This window comes from Delphinapterus leucas, chromosome 1, assembly GCF_059928025.1.
Source record: "Delphinapterus leucas isolate spDelLeu-1000000601 "Yukka" chromosome 1, BTC_Dleu_Yukka2, whole genome shotgun sequence".
Taxonomy (NCBI): Eukaryota; Metazoa; Chordata; class Mammalia; order Artiodactyla; family Monodontidae; genus Delphinapterus; species Delphinapterus leucas.
The window spans coordinates 83,553,047-83,575,026 of record NC_143129.1 but is presented as its reverse complement, the minus strand read 5'-3'; the positions used below and the strand labels follow the sequence as shown (position 1 = coordinate 83,575,026).

Here is a 21,980-nt window from a genome sequence, read left to right as displayed (position 1 = left end):
TGATCATATATTATTACCTGTGCATTGACTATTCAGAATACTTTTCAAAGGAAAATCTTGGACCTGACCAAGAGTATTCTTTTGGCTCCTCTCTAAACAGAAGTGGTATAGCCTCCTATTCAAATATGTAATCTTGCTGGTATCCTTAATTTTCTCAAGAGAATGTTATTTTCTCAAGAGAATGTTATTTTACCCTCAGCTCAAATGACAGTTAAAATATATGGTTTGCTTTTAATTGGCAATATGGATTACATGTGTCATTTCAAACCCACTGCCTCCCAATATCTTTCAGAAACTTAGCTGAAATACTAAGCATGATTGCCTGGAGGATGTGCATATTGTTTGTTTCTCCATATGCTCAAAAGTGGGTAATCCAGATGAGCAAAAGCTGTCAGTTTATCTAAACCAAATGGTATTGGCTCTCTGTAGGATAGCCTTTACTGAATAGCTCTTTATTTTATGATTCCTGCCATCTACACTAAGGAGTAAGCAGAAGAAATAGCCCGCTGAAACTCATCAGTGTTTCTCTTGAAAGGATGTTGTGAAGAACATTGTTAATTGCCCTCATATTTTCTTCTTTATGAAATCTTTGGAGAAATTTCAATATGATCATGGTAATAATTCAGTAATAATAAATCAGTAGTAATTATGCTTACTTTATGTAATTTGTTTTTCTTACATGCACTATGATTTATCTAACTGATCAATTTTTCTATTTTACATTGACTATTAGAAAACGTAAAGCTAAATTTATGACCCACCTGTAGCAAGTTTCTAGAACTTTATGGTGAGCATTTTCATAATAACCATCAGGCCTGCCCTGATATTCTACCTATATTTTGCCACTGTTTTTCCTTCCTTATTTCCTTATAGTTTATTTCATCATCCTGTATTTTATATGTACTCATAAACCACTTAACCACTTAACCTTTTTTGAAACAAGGCCTAGTTTTAAGTAAGTTTAAAATCAATAAACTTGACACCATCGAGAAAGTGAACAGATATCCCACAAATTGGAGAAAATTTTTGTAAATCATGAATCTGCTATGGGACTTCAATCTAGAATATATAAAGAACTCTTATAACTCAATAATAAAAAGACAAATATCACAATTAAAAAATGGACAAAGGATCTGAATAGGCATTTCTCCAAATAAGATGTGCAAATGGACATTAAGCACATGAAAAGATGCTCAACATCTTTAGCCATCAGGGAAATGCAAATCAAAACCACAGTGTAATACCACTTGACACCCACTAGGATGGCTATAACCAAAAAGACAATAACAAGTGTTGACAAGGCTGTGGAGAAATTGGAACCCTCATTTGCTATGGCTAAGAGGTAAATGATACAGCCACTTTGCAAAATAATGGCAGTCTTCAAAAAATTAAATATAGAGTTATTATATAACCCAGCAATTCCACTCCCTGGTAGATACCTAAAGAGAAATTAAAACATGTCTACACAAAAAACTCCTATATGAATATTTATAGCATTGCTATTTATAATAGCTAAAAAGTAGAACAACCCAAATGTTCACCAACTAATGAATGGATAAACAAGATGTGGTATATTCATACAACGGTATGAATATTATTCAGCCATAAAAAGGAATGAAGTATCGATAGATGCTACACATTGTTGAACCTTGAAAACATTATGCTAAGTTAAAGAAGTCAGTCACAAAAGATCACATATTACATGATTCCACATACATGAGATGTCCAGAATATGTAAGTCCATAGAGACAGAGAGTATATTGGTGGTTTCCTAGGGCTGGGGAGGTTGAAAGGAAAGGGGAGTGATTGCTAATGGGTACTGGGTTTCATCATGGAGTGAGGAAAATGTTCTAAAATTGATTGTAGTGATGGTTGCACAATGATGTGACTATACTAAAAACCATTATATTGTACACTTTAAACATGTGAATTATGTCTCAATAAATTGTTATAAAAAGAAGCCCTAAAAATATTTTAATCAATAAGTAAAATATATTTTATAAGCAGTAGTAAAAGTGGTCATGCAAATCAGATGTACTGAGAGTACAGAAGAAGTATTTATGTGTCTTTATAACACATATTAACATTTATTTTCTTTTAACTCATATTGAAATAGGACTCCCACTGGTAAGTGAAACAAGTCATTCTACCAATAATATATATTGATAAATGTTATTATATATTGTCTATGAATATGACTAGAGCATTAACATACTCAATTTAATAAGTAAAATTCTTAGGAGGTTAAGATGGTCATATATACCTTTCAGAACTTTGTATTTTTTAATCTCTATAAATGAGCAGATAGTAACAACCTAGTTGACTAATTAGATGGGATATATTCAGTATTGAGTTCAAAGAGCAAGAGATCCTTTGGAAGACTAAAGAGAGTGAAAGTAGCTGCCCTCTTCCCCTCCTAGTGATGTTCTTTGACATTTGTTTCAGCTCCCGTTATTTTCACTGGAAAATGAACCTGTGTGTAATTCTGTTGATCCTGGTTTTCATGGTGCCTTTTTACATTGGCTATTTTATTGTGAGCAACATCCGACTATGTGAGTATTTTACCCTCATGTCAGCACATAAGATGAGTATTCTTAGGGATTGAGGGTGTAGAGAGTTTCATTTCTATATTACTTTCAGTAGCTACTGTTGTTTGAGGGCACCTCATACACAGCATCTTTAAAAGATTGGTACAAGGGGCTTCCCTCGTGGCACAGTGGTTGAGAGTCCGCCTGCCGATGCAGGGCACACGGGTTCATGCCCTGGTCTGGGAAGATCCCACATGCTGCGGAGCAGCTAGGCCCGTGAGCCATGGCCGCTGAGCCTGTGCGTCTGGAGCCTGTGCTCCACAATGGGAGAGGCCGCAACAGTGAGAGGCCCACGTACCGCAAAAAAAAAAAAAAGATTGGTACAAAATAAATACTGAATGAATTATTAGGTTATTTGTCCTGCCACAGCTTTATTTGTTTCTACTATAATATCTTTCCTTTCATTTTTCCAATGCAGGGTACTATTTGTACTTTCTGATTTGTACTGGGAATTGTTATTAGTACTTTATCAGAAAATGACCTTTTTCCCCCCTTTAACTGTCATTTTAAAAGACTTCTTGCATTCTTAATTTATTTATTTATTTATTTTTGGCTGCATTGGGCCTTCGTTGCTGCACGCAGGCTTTCTCTAGTTGCGGGGAGAGAGGGCTACTCTTTGCTGTGGTGCAGGGGCTTCTCATTGCAGTGGCTTCCCTTGTTGCAGAGCACAGACTCTAGGGCACGCGGGCTTCAGTAGCTACAGCGCAAGGGCTCAGTAGTTGTGGCTCACGGGCTCTAGAGCACAGGCTCAGTAGTTGTGGCGCACAGGCTTAGTTGCTTCACAGCATGTGGGATCTTCCTGGACCAGGGCTCAAGCCCGTGTCTCCTGCATTGGCAGGCAGATTCTTAACCACTGCACCACCAGGGAAACCCAAGAATTCTTGCATTCTTAAAAAAAAAGAAATGTCTCCCCTAACTCAACCCACATCTTAATTTCAGCCAAATTTCTCTTATGATGGTAAGAGGTTTAGAAAACCATTTCTAAAACTTATATTGTTCCATCATTCATTTGCCAAGTGAGCAAGCCAACCAAATATTAATTAGAATGATCCCATAAACTTATGTAGAGAAAGCTCTTTATCATATATCTATTTCACCTTGTCTCCTCTTTCTTAGTGCATAAACAGCGACTGCTTTTTTCCTGTCTTTTATGGTTGACCTTTATGTATTTCTTCTGGAAACTAGGAGATCCATTTCCCATTCTCAGCCCAAAACATGGTGAGTGTATATGTGGTGGGGAGAGGGAAAGTGTTGTTTATAATTTTCTAATTTGAAAAAATCAATTTTGAGTTATAAATATCAAATATACATACACATAGTAAATATATAAACACATAGTTGCCAATTGTGATTATTATCATCACGGAGCAAACAGGTTGCTATGATAGAGAATAATGCAGATAAGGATATCAAATTTAATGCAAGGCCTTAGCGTCAACCTTTCTGAGGAGGTGGTATTCAAGCTGAGATTTAAAGGACAAGATCAAAGGTAGACCCAGCAGGAAGGCACAGGAAACATCATGTAAAGCCCTGAGGTAAAAAAAGACTGGTGTATTCAAGAGTGAGTAAGAGACAGAATGGAGACTAGTGGTATAGATTTTTTATTTGGGTGACTAGATAGCTGGTGATGTCATTTGCTGAGATAAGTAATACAGAAGAAGGAAGATAATTTTAGTTTGGGATATGTTGAATTTGAGTTGCCTGTGTGCATCTAAGTGATATTCAGTAGGTAATTGGATACACAAGTCAGGAACTTAGGAAAAAGGTATGGATTTATCTGTCCTCTTGGAGATAATTTCAGGAATCTGAAAAGTTAGACGTCAGCTAAATGCCATTAGGTGAGACTGGGGAAACAGGCAAGATCATCCAAGGAAAATGTATAGACAGAAATGAAAGAAGGAATTCTGGCCCGTGCAGAGCAAAAAAAAAAAGACCAAGAAAAAGCAAGTAGAAAAGGAAACGGGAAAACCAAGGGAAATGGTGGTATGAAAGCCAAGAAAGGAAAATAATTTTAAATAGGAATGATTCAGTGTCATAAATGATTAAATAAAACAAGGATTGGAAAATGTTGTTGAATTTTGCAACCAGAAGAAAATTTGTGACCATATTATAATAATGGCTAAGAGTCCAAGCTCTAGAGCTAGACTGTTTGGGTTTTAATCCTGACTCTGCCCCTTGTTAGCTGTGTGGCCTTGACTAAGTTACTTGACCTCTCTGTGCCTCCATTTCCTCATCTGTAAAATGTGATATTCAATAATATCCACCTCATAGGGTTGTTATGAGGATTAAATTAATTGTAAGTAGAATACTTAAAACAGTACCTGTTATATAACAGGTGCTTGGTGAGTGTTACCTATTCTATTGTCATTACAATTATTAATGAAAGTACTTTTCATTGGGTGAAGAAGAATGGGTTAAAAGCTGAATTGCAGCCAATTGAAGAATAAATGGAGGTGAAAGAAGCTTGGCTATTAAGGGGTAGATAGAGAGGATTGGTAACTAGATGTAAACTCAAGGCCAAGGACAGACTTTTTCTTAGGAAAGAGGCTTGAAACTGAAAGGAAAGAACCAGCAAAGGAGGAAAGATTGAAGATATGAGAGATAAGAGGACAGGAAATGGAACAAGATTTTGGAGGAGGTGGAAGGGAAATTAGATCAAAAGCGCAGGTAGAGAAGTCTTAGCTTCGGACACCGTCTTGTTCTGAGGGGGGCAAGTTGGAAGGATGATTACAGATGCAAATATTTATAGTAGAATGAAGGTAGTTTATGTCTAATAACTTCTTTCTTATATAATAAGCACATTAGCTAAAAAGAACAGATTGGAAAAATGAGTTAGTATCTGCTGAGGGGTAGGGGGAGAAATGGCTGACCAAGGGGGAGAAAAGGATTCCTTAGTAGTGTGTGATTTCTGTTAAGACTGGAGACCATACACCTGTAATGGTATCAGTGTCAGTATGCATTCTAGCAGTTTGGGGCAGCTCAGTCATGGGCACAGGGAAGGCAGAGTGTTAGACTGATCCAGAGTTGGGAGTTTGCAGGATCAGTGCTCCAGGAGAAGAGTAGAGGACTGAAAGTCCTGGAGAGAGAAGTTAAAGCAAACAAGCTTGGAGTCCAAGCTCAGCAAAGAAGGAAATGGAAGGTTGGAGGAGGCAAAAGATTAGAGACCAGCAGTCATAATGACCTCTAAAATGGTGTAGTGGAAATACAGGCACAAGAGGACTCAAATATTGGAAGTTCAGCTTCAAAGCTAGTTGAATTCCTGAATGGCAGCTCTGGCATTAGGCCTTAGGAGTGGTTGGCTGAAGTGATTCTATCCTAGAAACAGGAAGTGAAAACAAACTTAAACTAGTTTTTTTCTGTGACACTAAACTTCCTGAGTTATTCTTAGCATTGCTTTCTCTCATGTATCCCCAATACATCAACAATAGCGTTTATTTTAACTACCAAGTTGATTTTCAGCCTTCTCAAATAACAGGAAACAATTGATAATTAGAATACAACTGAGTATCAAAAACTCACATACTTACATTTGAATTACTCATTCTATAAATTCAGCCCATTTATTAGATGCATTATGTGTGTATTGATGGCAAAAATGAATAAGACAAAGGTAGGTAAAGAGCTTATGACATTAGGGGAAAATGTATAGATTGAAGTTAACTATAGTAAGAAGTAGTATCTGCTATTTATACTTTTCCAGCAGATTTGCTTTCCTAATTTTTTTGCCAAACCTTTTACTAAAAGTACTACCTTACTTTGTTAGAGTTCACACTACCTTGAATAAATAGACAATAAGTGTTACTTATAACTGTTGTTATTATTATTATTTTACTATTACCATTACCCAAGAATAGAATGATTCTGGAAGCATTTGAGATAAGAAGAAAATCAATAGACATATTTATTAGAGAAAAATCTACATATTAATAATTAAAATTTAGCTTATGTAAGTTAGCTAAAAGTAATGGTTGCTGTTTTCAGTGATGTTTCCTTTTGCTGTGCAGGTGAAAGCCGTTTTACCTGTATCACCTGACATTAATGTGCTTTGATATTTTTAGGGATCTTGTCCATAGAACAACTCATCAGCCGGGTAGGTGTGATTGGGGTGACTCTCATGGCTCTTCTTTCTGGATTTGGTGCTGTCAACTGCCCATACACTTACCTGTCCTACTTCCTCAGGTAACAAGAGTTTTGTCTCTTTTCTTTTTTCCCATTACTTATTAATACATATGTCACATCGTGCCACCATCATTAATACTTAAATATTAGATCTATGACACTGCCTTTTTACTCTTCTCTGTCCTTATGGGCATTGACCTAGGAATCTTTCAAATAAGTCTTATCACTTATATTGCTTGCCCTTGTTATTTGTCCTACATTTATTTATTATTAAAATGGCAATTTCAATCTGATCTTCTCCACCCCCTTTTCACCCCCACTTTTTAAAGACACATTTTTAGTGGACAGCAATGTGAGCTAGTCTCAACTTCAGCAAATCAGTTCCTCCCAAAAGTAGAACAGTAGTTGACAATGCCAGGTTAAAACTGTGCATACACGTATATCCTAAATGTCACTGGATCAAAGTTAAGCAAGTCTATAAGAGAGCTAGTTACCTTCCACTTCCCTGAGGCCCCAGAAGAATTAGCTATTAAAAAATGACAACAAAAACATTTTTGCTTATTATAGTTATTTTAATATTCCTCAGAAAAAATACAGTTCCTTGAATTATAGGGTAACAATTGAGGTTTATGTGTTTCTCCAGCTGCCTTGTATTATGCCCAGGGATGGAACCCAAAACTTTGCTAACAGCTTGTGCTTATTATAGGAATGTGACTGACACAGATATTGTAGCCCTGGAACGGCGACTACTCCAAACCATGGATATGATCATAAGCAAAAAGAAAAGGTAAGATATCAGCACATTAATGCTGTTAGAATTTTTCAACAAGGAAATTTGACATGAATTGGTGCTAACAGGGAATTTCATCTCATTTCATTTTTAAGTTAGGGAACCATCAAAGACTTAGTGTCTAATCTTATGTGAAAGAAAATTTTCAAATTCAACCTTAGTTCCTAACTTTAGATAAATTCTCTTGAGATAAATTTTAGAATAACTTTTATATTTGAAGGTATTCTACACTGGATGTTTTAAAAGTCTATTGTGCTACATTTTTACAAACTTTTTCATGCCTTATTTCAACTTCCCTTTCTCCAACTACTTTAAAAAATCCTTCAAGTCTTCCAGCTATTGTTGTTGTTTTTATTATTTAAAAACTACTTTTAAAATGTATGTTTTCGAGGTGACATTTCTAGAAATCTGTATCACAGCGGGTAAAAGCATAGGCTCTAGATTCAGACTATCTGAATCTGAATCTTTGGCCTACAACTCACAGTGTGACTTTGAGCTAGTTGCTTTATTTCTTTATGTCTTGGTTTCCTTATCTGTAAAATGGAAATAATAATAATGAGTTGACTAACATGTAGAGTTCTTAGAACAGTGAACTATACATAGCCAGGGAAAACTATCTAACTTATTAATAATCTCAGCAGGACATTTGGTTTTAATACTTTACCTTTGGTTTTAATACTTTACCTTTATTTATTCATTCATATAGTCATTCACTTAATAATTATATAGAAAGCCTACTTTATGCGAGGCACTGTACTAAATGCTGAATACTACATAGAGATAGAATGATGAACGAGGTAATCAGTTCCTACCTTCATGAAGCTTATTGGTCTACTGTTTTTATTAGAGTTATTAGTACTCATATAAAAATGATGTCATAGAAGTTTTAAATTGCATGAGTGTTTTTCCATTACATGTTTCTTCTTTCAACACTTTACTGTAGTAAGATACATAATCAAGTCAAAGAAGACTTAATATAAGAGAGAACAATAAACATTAGAATGATAAAGAGGTCCAGATTCACCAACTAATTCTTTATCTCCATTTGTATACATCTTTACTAAGGGAGTGGAAGTAGATACACATGTGTGTACATTTGTTTACTTATATATGTTTTGTTCACATTCATGCTCTACAGTTTATTTTACATGAATGAATATGAATGTAGATTTTTAGAATATAACAACAAGAGCAACATTGTTCAATATTAAAAGATACTTGTATAGGAACATACTATTTTGATTCCCATGGTCATTCTCCCTTGTACTATATTTATTTTATTTATATAGAGAGATGAATATAAAGTCATGACCCATGTCACTGTGGATGTGCACTTTTAAGCCATTTCATCGCTAGTCATGCTGAGGAATTGGCTCTGATCTATACATGTACCCCTATAGACCTTGTTAAGTCAGGGTCTGGGATGGTTTGTGGTCCTGCCGTAGGTCTTACTAATTTGAGTGGCTCTCAGAAGAATCAGCCTCCCAACTTAACCTAATTATCACAGTTCTTTACCCAGTGGAGCTAACAGGGCAGATAGACAGCTAACATGACAACACTGCGACCTTCGAGGTTCATACAATGTCCTTGCTATTTACCAAAATATTGAAAAAATGTTTGCAGAAACACTCGTAGTTGCAGAAGAGTAGTGACCAGAAAACATCTTTCAATTTAACAGCAGAGGGCCCTAGTGAGATGACATACACGAAAAATAGTATCTGTTATGTACAGAAAAGTTAATGGTTGAAAATGGGGGCAGGAAAGAGGCATACTGTCTTCTCACTTGGAACACTGAATAGAGGATAAGGTTTATAGTATTTGGAAAATATTCATCAAAAACCTAGTTCAGATAGTATAAATATGCTGAGTTAGTGATCAAAGCCTTTCAGCTTTTTTCAGTTTGAGAGAATTAAGTGACCTGTTATTTTGTTTTATTTTTCTGTTGACTTAGATTTTAAAGCTTTTGTTTTGGAGATCTATGATATAACTGAAGTATAGTCTTTTTTCACAAACAATATTAGTTTTGAAATTGTAGTTTTGTAGAAGATAAAAAATACAATTATGCAACTACACACCATGGCATAAGGAAAAGAACTTGAACTAGACAATCACTTTACAAGAAACTTGTTAAGTCATCTTGAGCAAATACTAAACTATCTCAGTTTTCTCATTTGTAAAATGGTGGGGTTAACTAAAAGGTCTCTAGGATCCCTTTCAACCCACAAATTCTGAATCTATACTTTTTCACACAGCTTATGACATACAAAAACAAAAAACCTAGAGTATGTAGAGTATGTAAAAGTTAATGCAAGCTATTACTATGAGGAAAAAACCTTATCTCTACCCTTGAATTAGAAACAGGAAAAATTGTTAAAAACAAATATTCAAAGGCAATGGAAAATGAACAGAGACAGGTAGAAATTTGAAGAGTGTCAGGTAACTGCATGTTTGTGGTTTTCTTGCCTCGGAGTGCTCTTCAACCACTGCCCACTCAAGTATACAGATTGATAGAGTTCAAATCAGCAGAGTAACTGGAAAATTTAAAGGGAAAATTTTGGAAGCAAGAGAGATGCAGAAGGACTGAGATCTACAATCTACATATAAGCTCTGCCCAAATCCCTGCCTCATCACTAAACTATGCATGTGTAGAGGAAATACCAGAGAGCTGAGAAGTAGGCGGAAACTAGAAAGGGGTCTACCCTTGAAAGACAGCATTGCCTCTTAATGAGATTTGCAAGTTCGTTGTGTCTTTGACTGAGTGCATTGTCTGAACAGTATGTAAGTTAGACATTGTTGGATGACAGAAAGTGACAGGTATGTAAGTTAGACAAGTTGGATGACAGAAAGTGAAATTCTTACTTGGCTTGAGGTGTCAGAAGGTACAACTCAGGACTGGCAAAGCAATTAGAAATTCAGGAGGGATCCCTAGAAACAAAGGGACCACAGAGAGGGTAAGCAAGGCCTAAAATCTGATTATAAAATCTGCCCAAATTCTTTGTTGACCACTAACCTGCTCAGGCTCAGAGGAAACCACCAGAGAGTCAGGCTAAAGAAAGAGCCGCTAAGAGTTGAAAAGCTGAGCAGAAACGTTAGTTACTGCACACAGTAAGTATGACAGTTTCACATTTCGAGTCCAGGTAAATTAACTGCTTACTAGAACAAAAAAAGAGCAGTCCTCAGAAAAATAAAACAGATTCCAAAGCCACTAAAACATAATATCTACAATGTCAAGTTTTCAATCAGAACTTACTAGACATACAAAGAAACAGAACTGTGCAACCCATATTCAAGATAAAAAGCAACTAATAGACACAACTCCAGGGGGGCCCAGATAACAGATTTAGCAAACAGACTTGAAAACAGCTATTATAAATACATTCAAAGAAATGAAGGAAGCGTAATATTAATTAGTGAACAGACAAGGAGTCTCAAAAGAGAAATAGAAACTATATTTTAAAAAAGAAACAAAAGAAAATTCAAACCTGAAAACTACAGTAACTGAAATGAAAATTTTACTATGTAGACTTAGCAGAATTGAGATGGCAGAAGAAAGAATCAGTGAACTTGAAGGCAGATCAATAGAAATTATTCAGTCTGAAGAACAGAGAAATCAAAGATGGAAGAAAAATGAACAAAATCTCAGGATGAAGCAATATCAAGCAGTCTAAATACTTGTAGTTGGAGTCCTAGAGGAGAAAGGGGCCAGAAAAGTACTTGAAAAAATAATGGCCAAAAGCCTTCCAAATTTGGTGGAAAACATTAATTTACAGATCTAAGAGGATTAAGTAGGGGAACCACAAAACTACACCTAGGTTCATATAGTCAAATTGCTAAAAGACAAAGATAAAGAAAAAATCTTGAAAGCATCAAGAGAAAAATGATAAATAGAGGGGAACAACAAAAAAAGTAATGGTTGCTGAACAAGGTTGTAGAATACAAAGTAAACATACAAAAATTAATTGTATTTTTATATTACTAGAAATTAAAAATACAGTACAAATTACAGTCACTCAAAAAAAATGAAATACTTAGGTATAAATCTAACACAACACGTACAGGACTTATATGCTGAAAACTATGAAGTGCCGATGAAAGAAATCAAAGGTCTAAATAGAGAAACATACCGTGTTTAATAGATTGGAAGACTCAACGTAGTAAAGATGTTAATTCTCCCCACATTGATGTACACGTTTAATGTAAGTCATTTCAAAATCCCAGCAAGATTTTTTGTAGATACACACAAAATTATTCTAAAGTTTATATGGAGACACAAAAGTACTAGACACTTTTTCAAAATAGCTAAAACAATTTTGAAAAAGTAAAATGAACAGTATCAGTCTATCTGATTTCAAAACTTATTATACAGCTATAATCAAGGATTATATTGGCAGAGGTATAGACACGTAGACCAATGGAGCAGAATAGAGGACTCAGACCAACAGAAAAATGCCCAACTAATTTGTTTACAAATTTGCAAAATCAATTCAGTGGAGGAAAGATGGCCTTTTCAACAAATGGTGCTTGAACAATTGGACATCCATAGATTTTTTTAAATGAATCTCAGTGTAAGTCTCACACCTTATACAAAAATTAATTCAAAATGTAAAACTATAGGGCTTCCCTGGTGGCGCAGTGGTTGAGGGTCCGCCTGCCGATGCAGGGGACGCGGGTTCGTGCCCCGGTCCGGGAGGATTCCACATGCCGCGGAGCGGCTGGGCCCGTGAGCCGTGGCCGCTGAGCCTGCGCGTCCGGTGCCTGTGCTCCGCAACGGGAGAGGCCACAACAGTGAGAGGCCCGCGTACTGCAAAAAAACAAACAAAAAAAAAAAACAAAAAAAAACTAAAAAAAAATGTAAAACTATAAAACTTGGTAGAAAAATAGGAGAAATATTTGAAATCTAGGGCTACACAAGAGTTCTTAGACTTGGCACCAAAAGCACAATTTATAAAAGGAAAAATTGATAAATTGGACTTCATCAAAATGAAAAAATTTCACTCTGTGAAAAACCCTGCTAAGAGGATGAAAAGAAAAATTACAGACTGGGAGAGAGTATTTGCAAACCACATATCTGAGAAAGAACTAACTTTCACAAGTTAGAGAAAAAAAAAAAAAACAGTCCAGTTAGAAGTTGGGCAAAAGACCTGCACAGACGTTCACTGTACACGTTGTATAAATGGCAATTAAGCACATGAAAAGGCTTTTTAACGTCATTAGCTGTTAGAGAAATGCAATTACAACTATGAGCTATTACTACATACATATTAGAATGACTAAAATAAAAATTAGTGACAACAACAAATGCTAGTAAGGATGCAGAGAAACTGGATCACTCATACATTGCTGGTTAGAATGTGGAATAGTATAGTAACTCTGGAACACAGTTTAGCAGTTTCTTAAAAAAACTAAACATGCAACTATTACACAACATAGCAATTGCATTCCTGGGTACTTCTTCCAGAGGAATGAAGACTTATCTTCACACAAAAATTTGTGCCTTAATGTTTATAGCAGTTTTATTCATAGTAGCCAAAAATGGAAATAATCCAGATATCCTTTAATGGATAAATAGTTAAAGTGTGGTTTATCCATACCACAGAATACTGCTGAGTAATAAGAAGTTATGAACTACTGATAGATGCAACAACCTGTATGAATCTCCAGAAAATTATGCTGAGTAAAAAAGCCAGTTCACAAAGGGTGCATACTGTATGATTCTATTTATATAACATTTTTTAAATGACAAAATGGAAGTGGAAACAGATTCGTGGTTGCCAGGGGTTAAAGAAGGCCTGGGGGTGGGAGGAGGGAAGTGGGCTATACAAGGGCAACATGAGGAATCCTTGTAGTAATGGAAATGTTCTGTATTTTGACTCTATAAGTGTCAGTATCCTGGTTGTGATATTGTACCCACAAGATTTCCATTGGGGAAAGGTGGGGAAAGGGTACATGGTATCTCTGTATTTTTTTTATAACCCCATGTGGATTTACAGTTATCTCAAAAGAAAATGTTTAATTAAAAAAGTAATTGCTGACTTCCAACCAGAAGCAATGGACACCAGAAAATGGCAGAATGGAGTATTTAAACCATAGTAGACATTTTTCAGCTTCTTTACGTGCAAACTACTACCAAGTGCATACTTCTTCTAGTGATTACCTCTTTGCCTGTTCTGGGGCCACAATGCAGTGTCTGTCATCTTTACATGTTCAAGAGGTTCCACTCCACAGCCAGTCATTATGTTTATTGTATTATAGACATTGAAACTAAGGACAACAGAAATGCACTTCTGTGCGCCCTATCTCCCTCTGCCTTCCTTTAATTCAGCATGGTAAGTTGATGTAAATGAGTGGGATAGAACCTCTTCCCTTTTGCTCCAGCTTTCCCAACTATGAAAATAGGAAAACTAAGACTTATGAGTCTCGCCAAGTCAAAATATCCCTAGGTCTGAGCCTCTTCTTGGCTGTTCTACATCTTCCAATAATGCTGAGTTACGGTGCACATGCGTAATTAAAGGAAAACGCAGAAGGAGCTGATACAACTTGGGAGCTATATTCCATTTACTCAGTATCCCGGTAAAGGACATTTTAAGGAGGAAACAATTAAGTCAGTGTGGCTAACACACTTAATATTCTTTATTGTTAATATCATTTTAGCCAATGGCTTAAAGAATTTAGCCCACAAAAATACCATTTGGTATTTGGTACCATTGGTTCCATTTGTATTGGTCCTAACCATGAATACCAATGCTGCTTCTTTATCCTTACCACTTCTATCTCTTGTCATCCTTTTGAGGTTAACCTTGAGTTAAATTTTTCTTTAGTTCTACAACTCTTTTTATTAGACTCATTCTGGTTTACTTTAAGCCTGTAGGCCTTGGCCTATTGTACTCTTCAAGAAGCCATTTATGCATAAATGCTCTATTTTTCCTCACAAGGACCCTATTCTATGTGATGGGCTGGAAAATGCCAGCAGCCACCACTGAAGCGGTAGGTCCTTCCACAGACTGACAGGACAAGAGGAAGGACAAGTTTTCCATTGATTTATTCGGTAGTAGGGGGAGACTGTCATTAAAGGGAGAATGGTGTTTTAGAAGAGGCCAGGTTTATGTGATTTTCCGAGGTTTTTGTTTGTTTGTTTGTTTGTTTTTCTTTTGTCTGCTTTTAAAAAGGAAAGAAAAAAACATTTATTGAGTTCCTACCCTGTACCTGATCCTTTAGCTAGGCATGTTAGCTATTGTTTTATTTTGTTTTTAAATGATAATGGTAATAATTAAATATATTATTTCATTGATCTTCACAATCATCCAGAGATGAGGAAATGAAAACTCTAAGGTCTCACAGTTTCCAAGTTGTAGAGGCAGTCCTCAAATTTATTGCCTACTCCAATTCTGTGCTCCTTCACCTATTCCACATTCCTTCTGGGAGTGTATGCTTTTCCCTCAGTTGTAAGCAGTGGAAAAGTGGGACTCCAGAATTTGAATCCTTCCCTGAACAGCTCAGCAAATGAAAGGAGCAGTTATGAGACTGGAAAGCGGATGAGAATGGAGTACGAGGGTCCATGCTTCCTTGCTGAGGTTTTATATTTTATTTCAGGATGGCAATGACACGGAGGACTATGTTCCAGAAGGGGGAGGTGCATAACAAACCATCAGGATTCTGGGGAATGATAAAGAGTGTTACCACTTCAGCACCAGGAAGTGAAAGTATCCTTTATCCCTCTGCTTGATTCTTTTTCTCAACTCTGGACCAAGGGCAGAAGAAAAAATAGTATTGGGATATTCTCTTCTAAGATACCTGACTGCAACAGAGTTCAGCTGGCCAGGGCTGGGCTTAGGAAATACAATGTGTACAGTCATCTTTCCAACAGCCATAGAAGATCATAAAATAATAAAACCATTGTCTTTGAACTGAAGGGGTCCTAACATGTCAGTCTTTCCATTTTACAGATGAGAAAATAGACCCAGAGAAGTTGTCACACAGTGGCTTGTGGCAAAGATAAGACGAGAACTGTGGTCTGCTCAGTTCTTTCCACTACACTGTTGCATTTCCCACCTCTGAAACACCACCGCAAAACAATGCCTCCCCCAGATGGATGGTTTGTATATGAGATTGTAAGGGCCCATTTCTAAAGCAGTCAGTTTTAGAAACAAACAAATTTTAAGCAGCTCTGTATCTCCAGTGACTTTTTGGTTTAAAGAATCAAGGAGATTGGGATAATGGACTTGTCTTGGCCCAGCTGGTTGCAGTGTTAAACTGATTCCCAAATTGAGTAACCAAATCTCTTTGTGGCTACCAGGTTATTAAGCTGGAATTTGGGGTGGGGGACTAGAGGTAAAATAGCATATTCCTGCTTCATTCTCTGGCCTGAGGAAGAACAGATTCCCCTGTGCCTCAATTGGAGAAAAAGAATGTAACCTATTCTTGCTATAAATTATGATATATCTTTCTGGTGTGAAATGCAGGTAAGAATTGGAAAAAGAAAAAAAAGTAGGATGACCACAGGAGAGAGAAAAAAAAGATGACTTTAAATTCATTTCTCATCTCCTATTTCCAGCAGAGTGCTAAGGGATAAAATGATGAGCAGAGGATAGCCTCTCTCCTCAAGGACCGTACTGCCTAATCATGGAAGAGCCAAACGTGTAACTCATTAAACCGCATTATTCAGTGGCCTGGACCATGCCAACAGCAGCCAGTACTGAGGAAGGAGCTGAAGGGCATTTGCTGATTTGGGTAATAGTGGAAAACTCACAGAGAGGAGGGAGGATTTGGATTAAAGCCAATGCTTCTGTTTTAGAAAGGGCTGTCTTTACTATTTTTATTACTTAAAAATTCATAAAAGCCAAAGTTTAGGTTTAAGCTATCTTAGCAACACTAAGTCAAGTCAAAAAAGTATCGGGATTATTTAAGATCTCTGAGTCCTTTCCTAAATGGAGAGGATAATCACACGACCTCACTGAGTTCTTCGAAAGTGGCATAGCGTAATGGAAAGAGCAGGCCTTGGAGTAAGGCAGATCTGACTTTGCTTCCATGCCTATTAGCTGTGTGACTTTGAGCAAGTTATTTGACTCTCTGAGCTTTACTTTCCTTATCTGCAAAATGGATAATAACACCTATCTCATGGGATTGTTGTAAATAATAGAAGATAATATCTGTAAAGAACTAAAGAAGGTAATGTCTATAAATCCCAGCCTGTATTAGAACTCAGTAAACATTAGTTCCCTTCCCTAACATTGTATTTATTCAGATATTTCAGGAGAAAACTTTGCTATATTATAGGTGTTTTTCTTACTATGTAACCTTTTGAGATTCCAAAGATTACATTTGACTTAATCTAACTAGATAAAGCAAAAATAAACAGAACCATCTCTCTGAGCCACTTGAGCTAGTGAGAAACTGAGTGGTAGGTGTTTGGTCGTGACACTCTTGATGGAAAAGCTTTTATACACCTGTGTCTGAGGTTGGAAAAGTTGTTCTAAAGTAGTACTGCTGGCTATAAGCAGGAAATTGAAAATATGGGCAGTTCCTAGGACCCACTGTAGAAGAAACCAAAAGCATATGCTTTCTTTATTGCTGTTCCTTGAAACTTCTATGTGATTTAAACCTTGATGCCCATTTTGTGCCAGATCTTACCCTTATTCAACAGGAAGTGGATGCTTTGGAAGAACTAAGCAGGCAGCTTTTCCTGGAAACGGCTGATCTATATGCTACCAAGGTACAGAGCAAGGAAACTGAAGTGTGGTTTTTACTAATATGATTGAAGAGAGAACAAGACTAAATAGCTTTTTAGCATCCTCTATGGCCAAGCCATGTAAGAGGCACCTCATAGCTTCAATATCAGCCATGAAGCACTGATGGCTGCACTCTTTGTGACATTGCTCCTACCAGCAGCAAAACCCTTAATGGAACACTCTCAAAAATAGAAATTAGTGGTATAGTCAGAAGAGGCTTTTAGTCATCTAGGAAGGTGGCACGCACCCCTTCCTACTGATGATCCAGGATCAAGAGGGTAGCTCCTATGGTAGCTCCTCTGTTTTTTGTTCTCTTGCAAGTTAATAATAGTGTAAGAGCAGTAAGACACCAATCTGCCATGGTCTAGCCCTATTTTAAAGGATCCAGATCAAGAAGGGACCTAACTACAAGAAGTAACTTTCCTTTGTACACCTAAAATGCAATGTAATTTAAATATGCAAAATCTATTAGTTAAGGTTGTTCAAACTATTTTAATCCTTTTTGAGGATTACTTCACAGGAATAGCCATGTAGGATAGAGGTAAACATAGGCTTTGAAGACAGATACACCTGAGCCTAACTTCCCTTACTCACTAGCTCTGCAACCTTAAGCAAGTTATTTAACCTCTCTAAGCCTCTGTTTTCTCATCTGTAAAATTAAAGAGAACATATCTCATAAGAGTTGTTATGAAGATTAAAGTAGATAATGCATGTAAGGTGTTTATCCTAATTTCTGGCTTAAAGTAATCATTCAATAAATTTTTCCCACTACTACTATTACTGTTATTTTAATATTATTATCATGTGTGGTTTTAATTCTTAGCCTGAACAGTGATTCATAGAGGCAGGAATTTTGTGGAATATAAATGTAATTTTGCTGAGACTAACCATGTTTTGTGTTTGTTTTCCCTCAGGAGAGAATAGAATACTCCAAAACTTTCAAGGGGAAATATTTTAATTTTCTGGGTTACTTTTTCTCTATTTACTGTGTTTGGAAAATTTTCATGGTAAGTATATTATTTTTAATTGTCAGGATTTAGGTGATTTTCCCTGGTAATGGCAGAGAGAATCATGAATAATTTCTTAGATTATGAAATATATGAAGAGTGAATATTGAAGTTTCTTATTTTACACCCTGCTTTCCACATTACGCATGAGTACGTGATTGTATATAACGCAATTCCTACCTTCAGCTCAGAATAGAAACCACCTGTCCTTTTTAATAATCTGTATATACCCAAAAAAGTAAATTCTAAAACATATTTCTACAGATAAATTCATCTTCTGTGCTTACAGCTCTTATTCTTTTGTGGCTCTCCCTTAATGCTCTATTCTTTATGTGCATTTTATGTACTGCATTATTTGTCTGTACTTGTGACTCATCTGCAGGTATTAATGGATTTCAGTGTGATTATAGAAAAGGCTGATTTGACGTTCTAGTTCGGTGACTTTCCCACTGGGGCTGTGCTTGCACAAAGAGGAGCTTTGTCAGCTTGTTAGTTAATTTTGATCAGTGTAGATGAATGGAGGATTCTGGATTTAACAGATCTAATGTTATAATAAATTGATGCTAATACCCATTCAGATGACATTTTTAAATCTTGATTCATTCAGTGGGAGAGGATAAATGAAGATAGTGTATTCAATTAACTAAGCTACTAAAGGCTTTTCCTGAGATGCAGCCTTTAGTAGAGCATAACATTTTTAACAGCTTTATTGAGATGTAATTGACATTCAACAAACTGTACATATTTAAAGTATACAATTTGGTAAATTTTGATATATATATATATACCTGTGCAACAGTCATCACCACAATCAGGATAGAGAACACATCCATCATCACTTCCAAAAGTTTCCTCAGGCCCCTTTGTAATGCCTCTCTATTACTTTTTTTTTTTTTTGCGGTACGCGGGCCTCTCACTGTTGGGGCCTCTCCTGTTGCAGAGCACAGGCTCCAGACGCACAGGCTCAGCGGCCATGGCTCATGGGCCCAGCCGCTCCGCGGCATGTGGGATCTTCCCGGACCGGGGCACGAACCCGTGTGCCCTGCATCGGCAGGCGGACTCTCAACCACTGCACCACCAGGGAAGCCCTCTATTGCTTTTTATTGCTGAGTAGTGTTCCATTGTATGGATGTGCCACAATTTATCTGTTCACCTGCTGATCGATATTTGTTTGTTTTCAATTTGGGGATATTACAATAAAGCTGCTGTGAACATCTATGTACAAGTCTGTATTTGGACATATGCTCTCTTTTCTCTTGGGAGAAAGCATTTAAGTGTAGAATGGCTGTATGTTTGACTTTTGAAGAAACAGCCAAACTTTTCCAAAGAGGTTGCACCATTTTATATTCCCACCTGCAGTGTTTGAGGGTTTCAGTTATTCCACATCCTCACCAACATTGTGTAGTCAGTCTTTTTAATCTTAGATGTTTTAATAAGTATGAGGTGGTATTGAATCATTTTAATTTGCATTTTCCTAATGTCTAATGATGTTGAACAACTTTTTATGTGCCTTTTTGCCACCTGTATATCCTCTCTGGCAATGTATCTATTCAAATTTTTTTGCCAATTTTTTAATTAGGTTGTTTTCTTTTTATTGGGTTTGAGAGTTTTTCAATATAGTCTGGAAGCCTTTTATAAAATATGTGATTTTCAGATATTTTCTCCCAGTCAGTGGCTTGGCTTTTCATTCACTTAGCAGTATCTTTCGAAAACCAGAAATTCTTCACTTTGATGAAGTCCTATTTATCTTTTTTTTTCCTACTATGGATTATGCTTTTGGTGTTGTATCTAAGAAATCTTTGTCTAGGGCTTCCCTGGTGGCGCAGTGGTTGAGAGTCTGCCTGCCGATGCAGGGGACGCGGGTTCGTGCCCTGGTCTGGGAAGATCCCACATGCCACGGAGTGGCTGGGCCCGTGAGCCATGGCCGCTGAGCCTGCATGTCTGGAGCCTGTGCTCCGCAACAGGAGAGGCCGCAACAGTGAGAGGCCCGCATACTGCAAAAAAAAAAAGAAATATTTGTCTAAAGGTTTGTCACAAAGATTTTTTTCATATGTTTTCTTCTAGAAATTTTATAGTTTTAGGTTTTACATTTAGGTCTATGATCCATCTTGAGTTAATTTTCTAATATGATATTGGAGTATGAATCCAAGTTCATTTTTTTCATATAGATAGCCAATTGTTCTAGCACCATTTGTTGAAAAGAGTATCCTTTCTCCATTGAGGTGATTTTGCAATTTTGTCAAAAACTAATTGACCATATGTGTGTGGGTCTGTTTCTGTACTCTCTTTTTTTCTATTGAGATTTATATGTATCTTATATATTTACTTCTGCCCATACCACACTGTCTTGATCAATGAGTTTTCCAATTCATGAGCATGGTACAACTCTTCATTTATTTAGATCTTCTTTAGTTTCTCTCAACAGTGTTTTATAGTTTTTATTACTCTTTTTAAATTTTATTTTATTTATTTATTTTTGGCTGCATTGTGTCTTTGTTGCTGCACACGGGTTTTCTCTAGTTGCGGCAAGCAGGGGCCACTCCTTGTTGCAGTGCACGGGCCTCTCACTGCGGTGGCCTCCCCTGTTGCAGAGCATGGGATCCAGGCCCGCGGGCTTCAGTAGTTGTGGCTCGTGGGCTCTAGAGCACAGGGTCTGTCGTTGTGGCGAGCGGGCCCGGCTGCTCCGCAGCATGTGGGATCTTCCCGGGCCAGGGCTTGAATCCGTGTCCCCTGAGTTAGCAGGCGGATTCTCAACCACTGCACCACCAGGGAAGCCCTTATAGTTTTTAGTGTACAAAACTTTCATCAGACTTATCTCTTAAGTATTTAATTTTTTGATGCTATTATAAATGAAAATGTTTTTATAATTTTAATTTCCAAGTGTTACTAGTATATAGATATACAATTGATTCTTGTATATTGATCTTATATTCTGCAACCTCGCTAAACTCCCTTATTATTTCTAGAAGCTCTTTATAAATTTCGTAGGATTTTTCTACATAAACAATTCCATCCTACCTTTCTTCTGATCCTCCTCCCCCAGCCTTACTGCACTGACCAAAGCCTCCAGTTACAGAGTTAAATAGAGCAGTCATCCTGATCTTAGGGGGAAAGCATCCAGTCTTACACCATTAAGTATGATGTTAGCTGTCGGTTTTTCCTAGGTGCCCTTTATCAGGCTGAGGAATTTTCTTTTATTCATAGTTTCTTGAGTGTTTTTAATCATGAAAGCATGTTTGATTTTGTCAGATGCTTTTCTGCATCTATTGAGATGATCATATGGTTTTTCTTTTTTAGTCTGCTAATATAGTGTTACATTACTTTTTGAATATTAAACTGACCTTGCATTCCTGCAGTAAACTTTACTTGGCCATGATGTATTATCCTTTTTATATTTTGTTAGATTTAACTTACTAAAATTTTGTTAAGAATTTGTGCATCTATGTTTATGAGGAATACCAGAATGTAGTTTTCTTGTTAATGTCTTTGTTTGGTTTAGGTGTCTAACCTTAGAGAATAAGTTGAGAAGTATTTCTTTCTCTTCTAATTAGCAGAACAGTTTGCATGGAATTGTTATTATTTCTTTCTTAAATGTTTGGTGGATTTCATCAGCCATCTAGACCTGGAGTTTTCTTTGCAGAGAGTTTTTTAACTACAAATATAATTTTTTTAATATGTATAAAGTTTATTCAGGGTTATCTATTTCTTCTTGAGTGAACTTTTGTACTTGTGTCTTACAAAGAATTTATCC

General features: G+C 36.6%; 1 protein-coding gene across 5 annotated transcripts in view; it reads left to right on the top strand.

The window, feature by feature from the left end:
- The window catches only part of GPHRA (golgi pH regulator A), a 54,207-nt gene that overhangs the window by 12,200 nt on the left and 20,027 nt on the right, over positions 1 to 21,980 (top strand). For all 5 annotated transcript variants that reach the window (XR_004022148.2, XM_022583894.3, XM_089916636.1 and 2 more), the window contains exons 4-10: positions 2,446 to 2,552; positions 3,705 to 3,806; positions 6,647 to 6,767; positions 7,414 to 7,494; positions 15,088 to 15,197; positions 17,118 to 17,206; positions 18,137 to 18,229. Coding sequence is in view for 4 of the 5 variants with exons in the window: in XM_022583894.3 (XP_022439602.1) it covers positions 2,446 to 2,552; positions 3,705 to 3,806; positions 6,647 to 6,767; positions 7,414 to 7,494; positions 15,088 to 15,197; positions 17,118 to 17,206; positions 18,137 to 18,229 (703 nt within the window). In the remaining variant the exon portion in view is untranslated. The remainder of the gene's footprint in view (positions 1 to 2,445; positions 2,553 to 3,704; positions 3,807 to 6,646; positions 6,768 to 7,413; positions 7,495 to 15,087; positions 15,198 to 17,117; positions 17,207 to 18,136; positions 18,230 to 21,980) is intronic.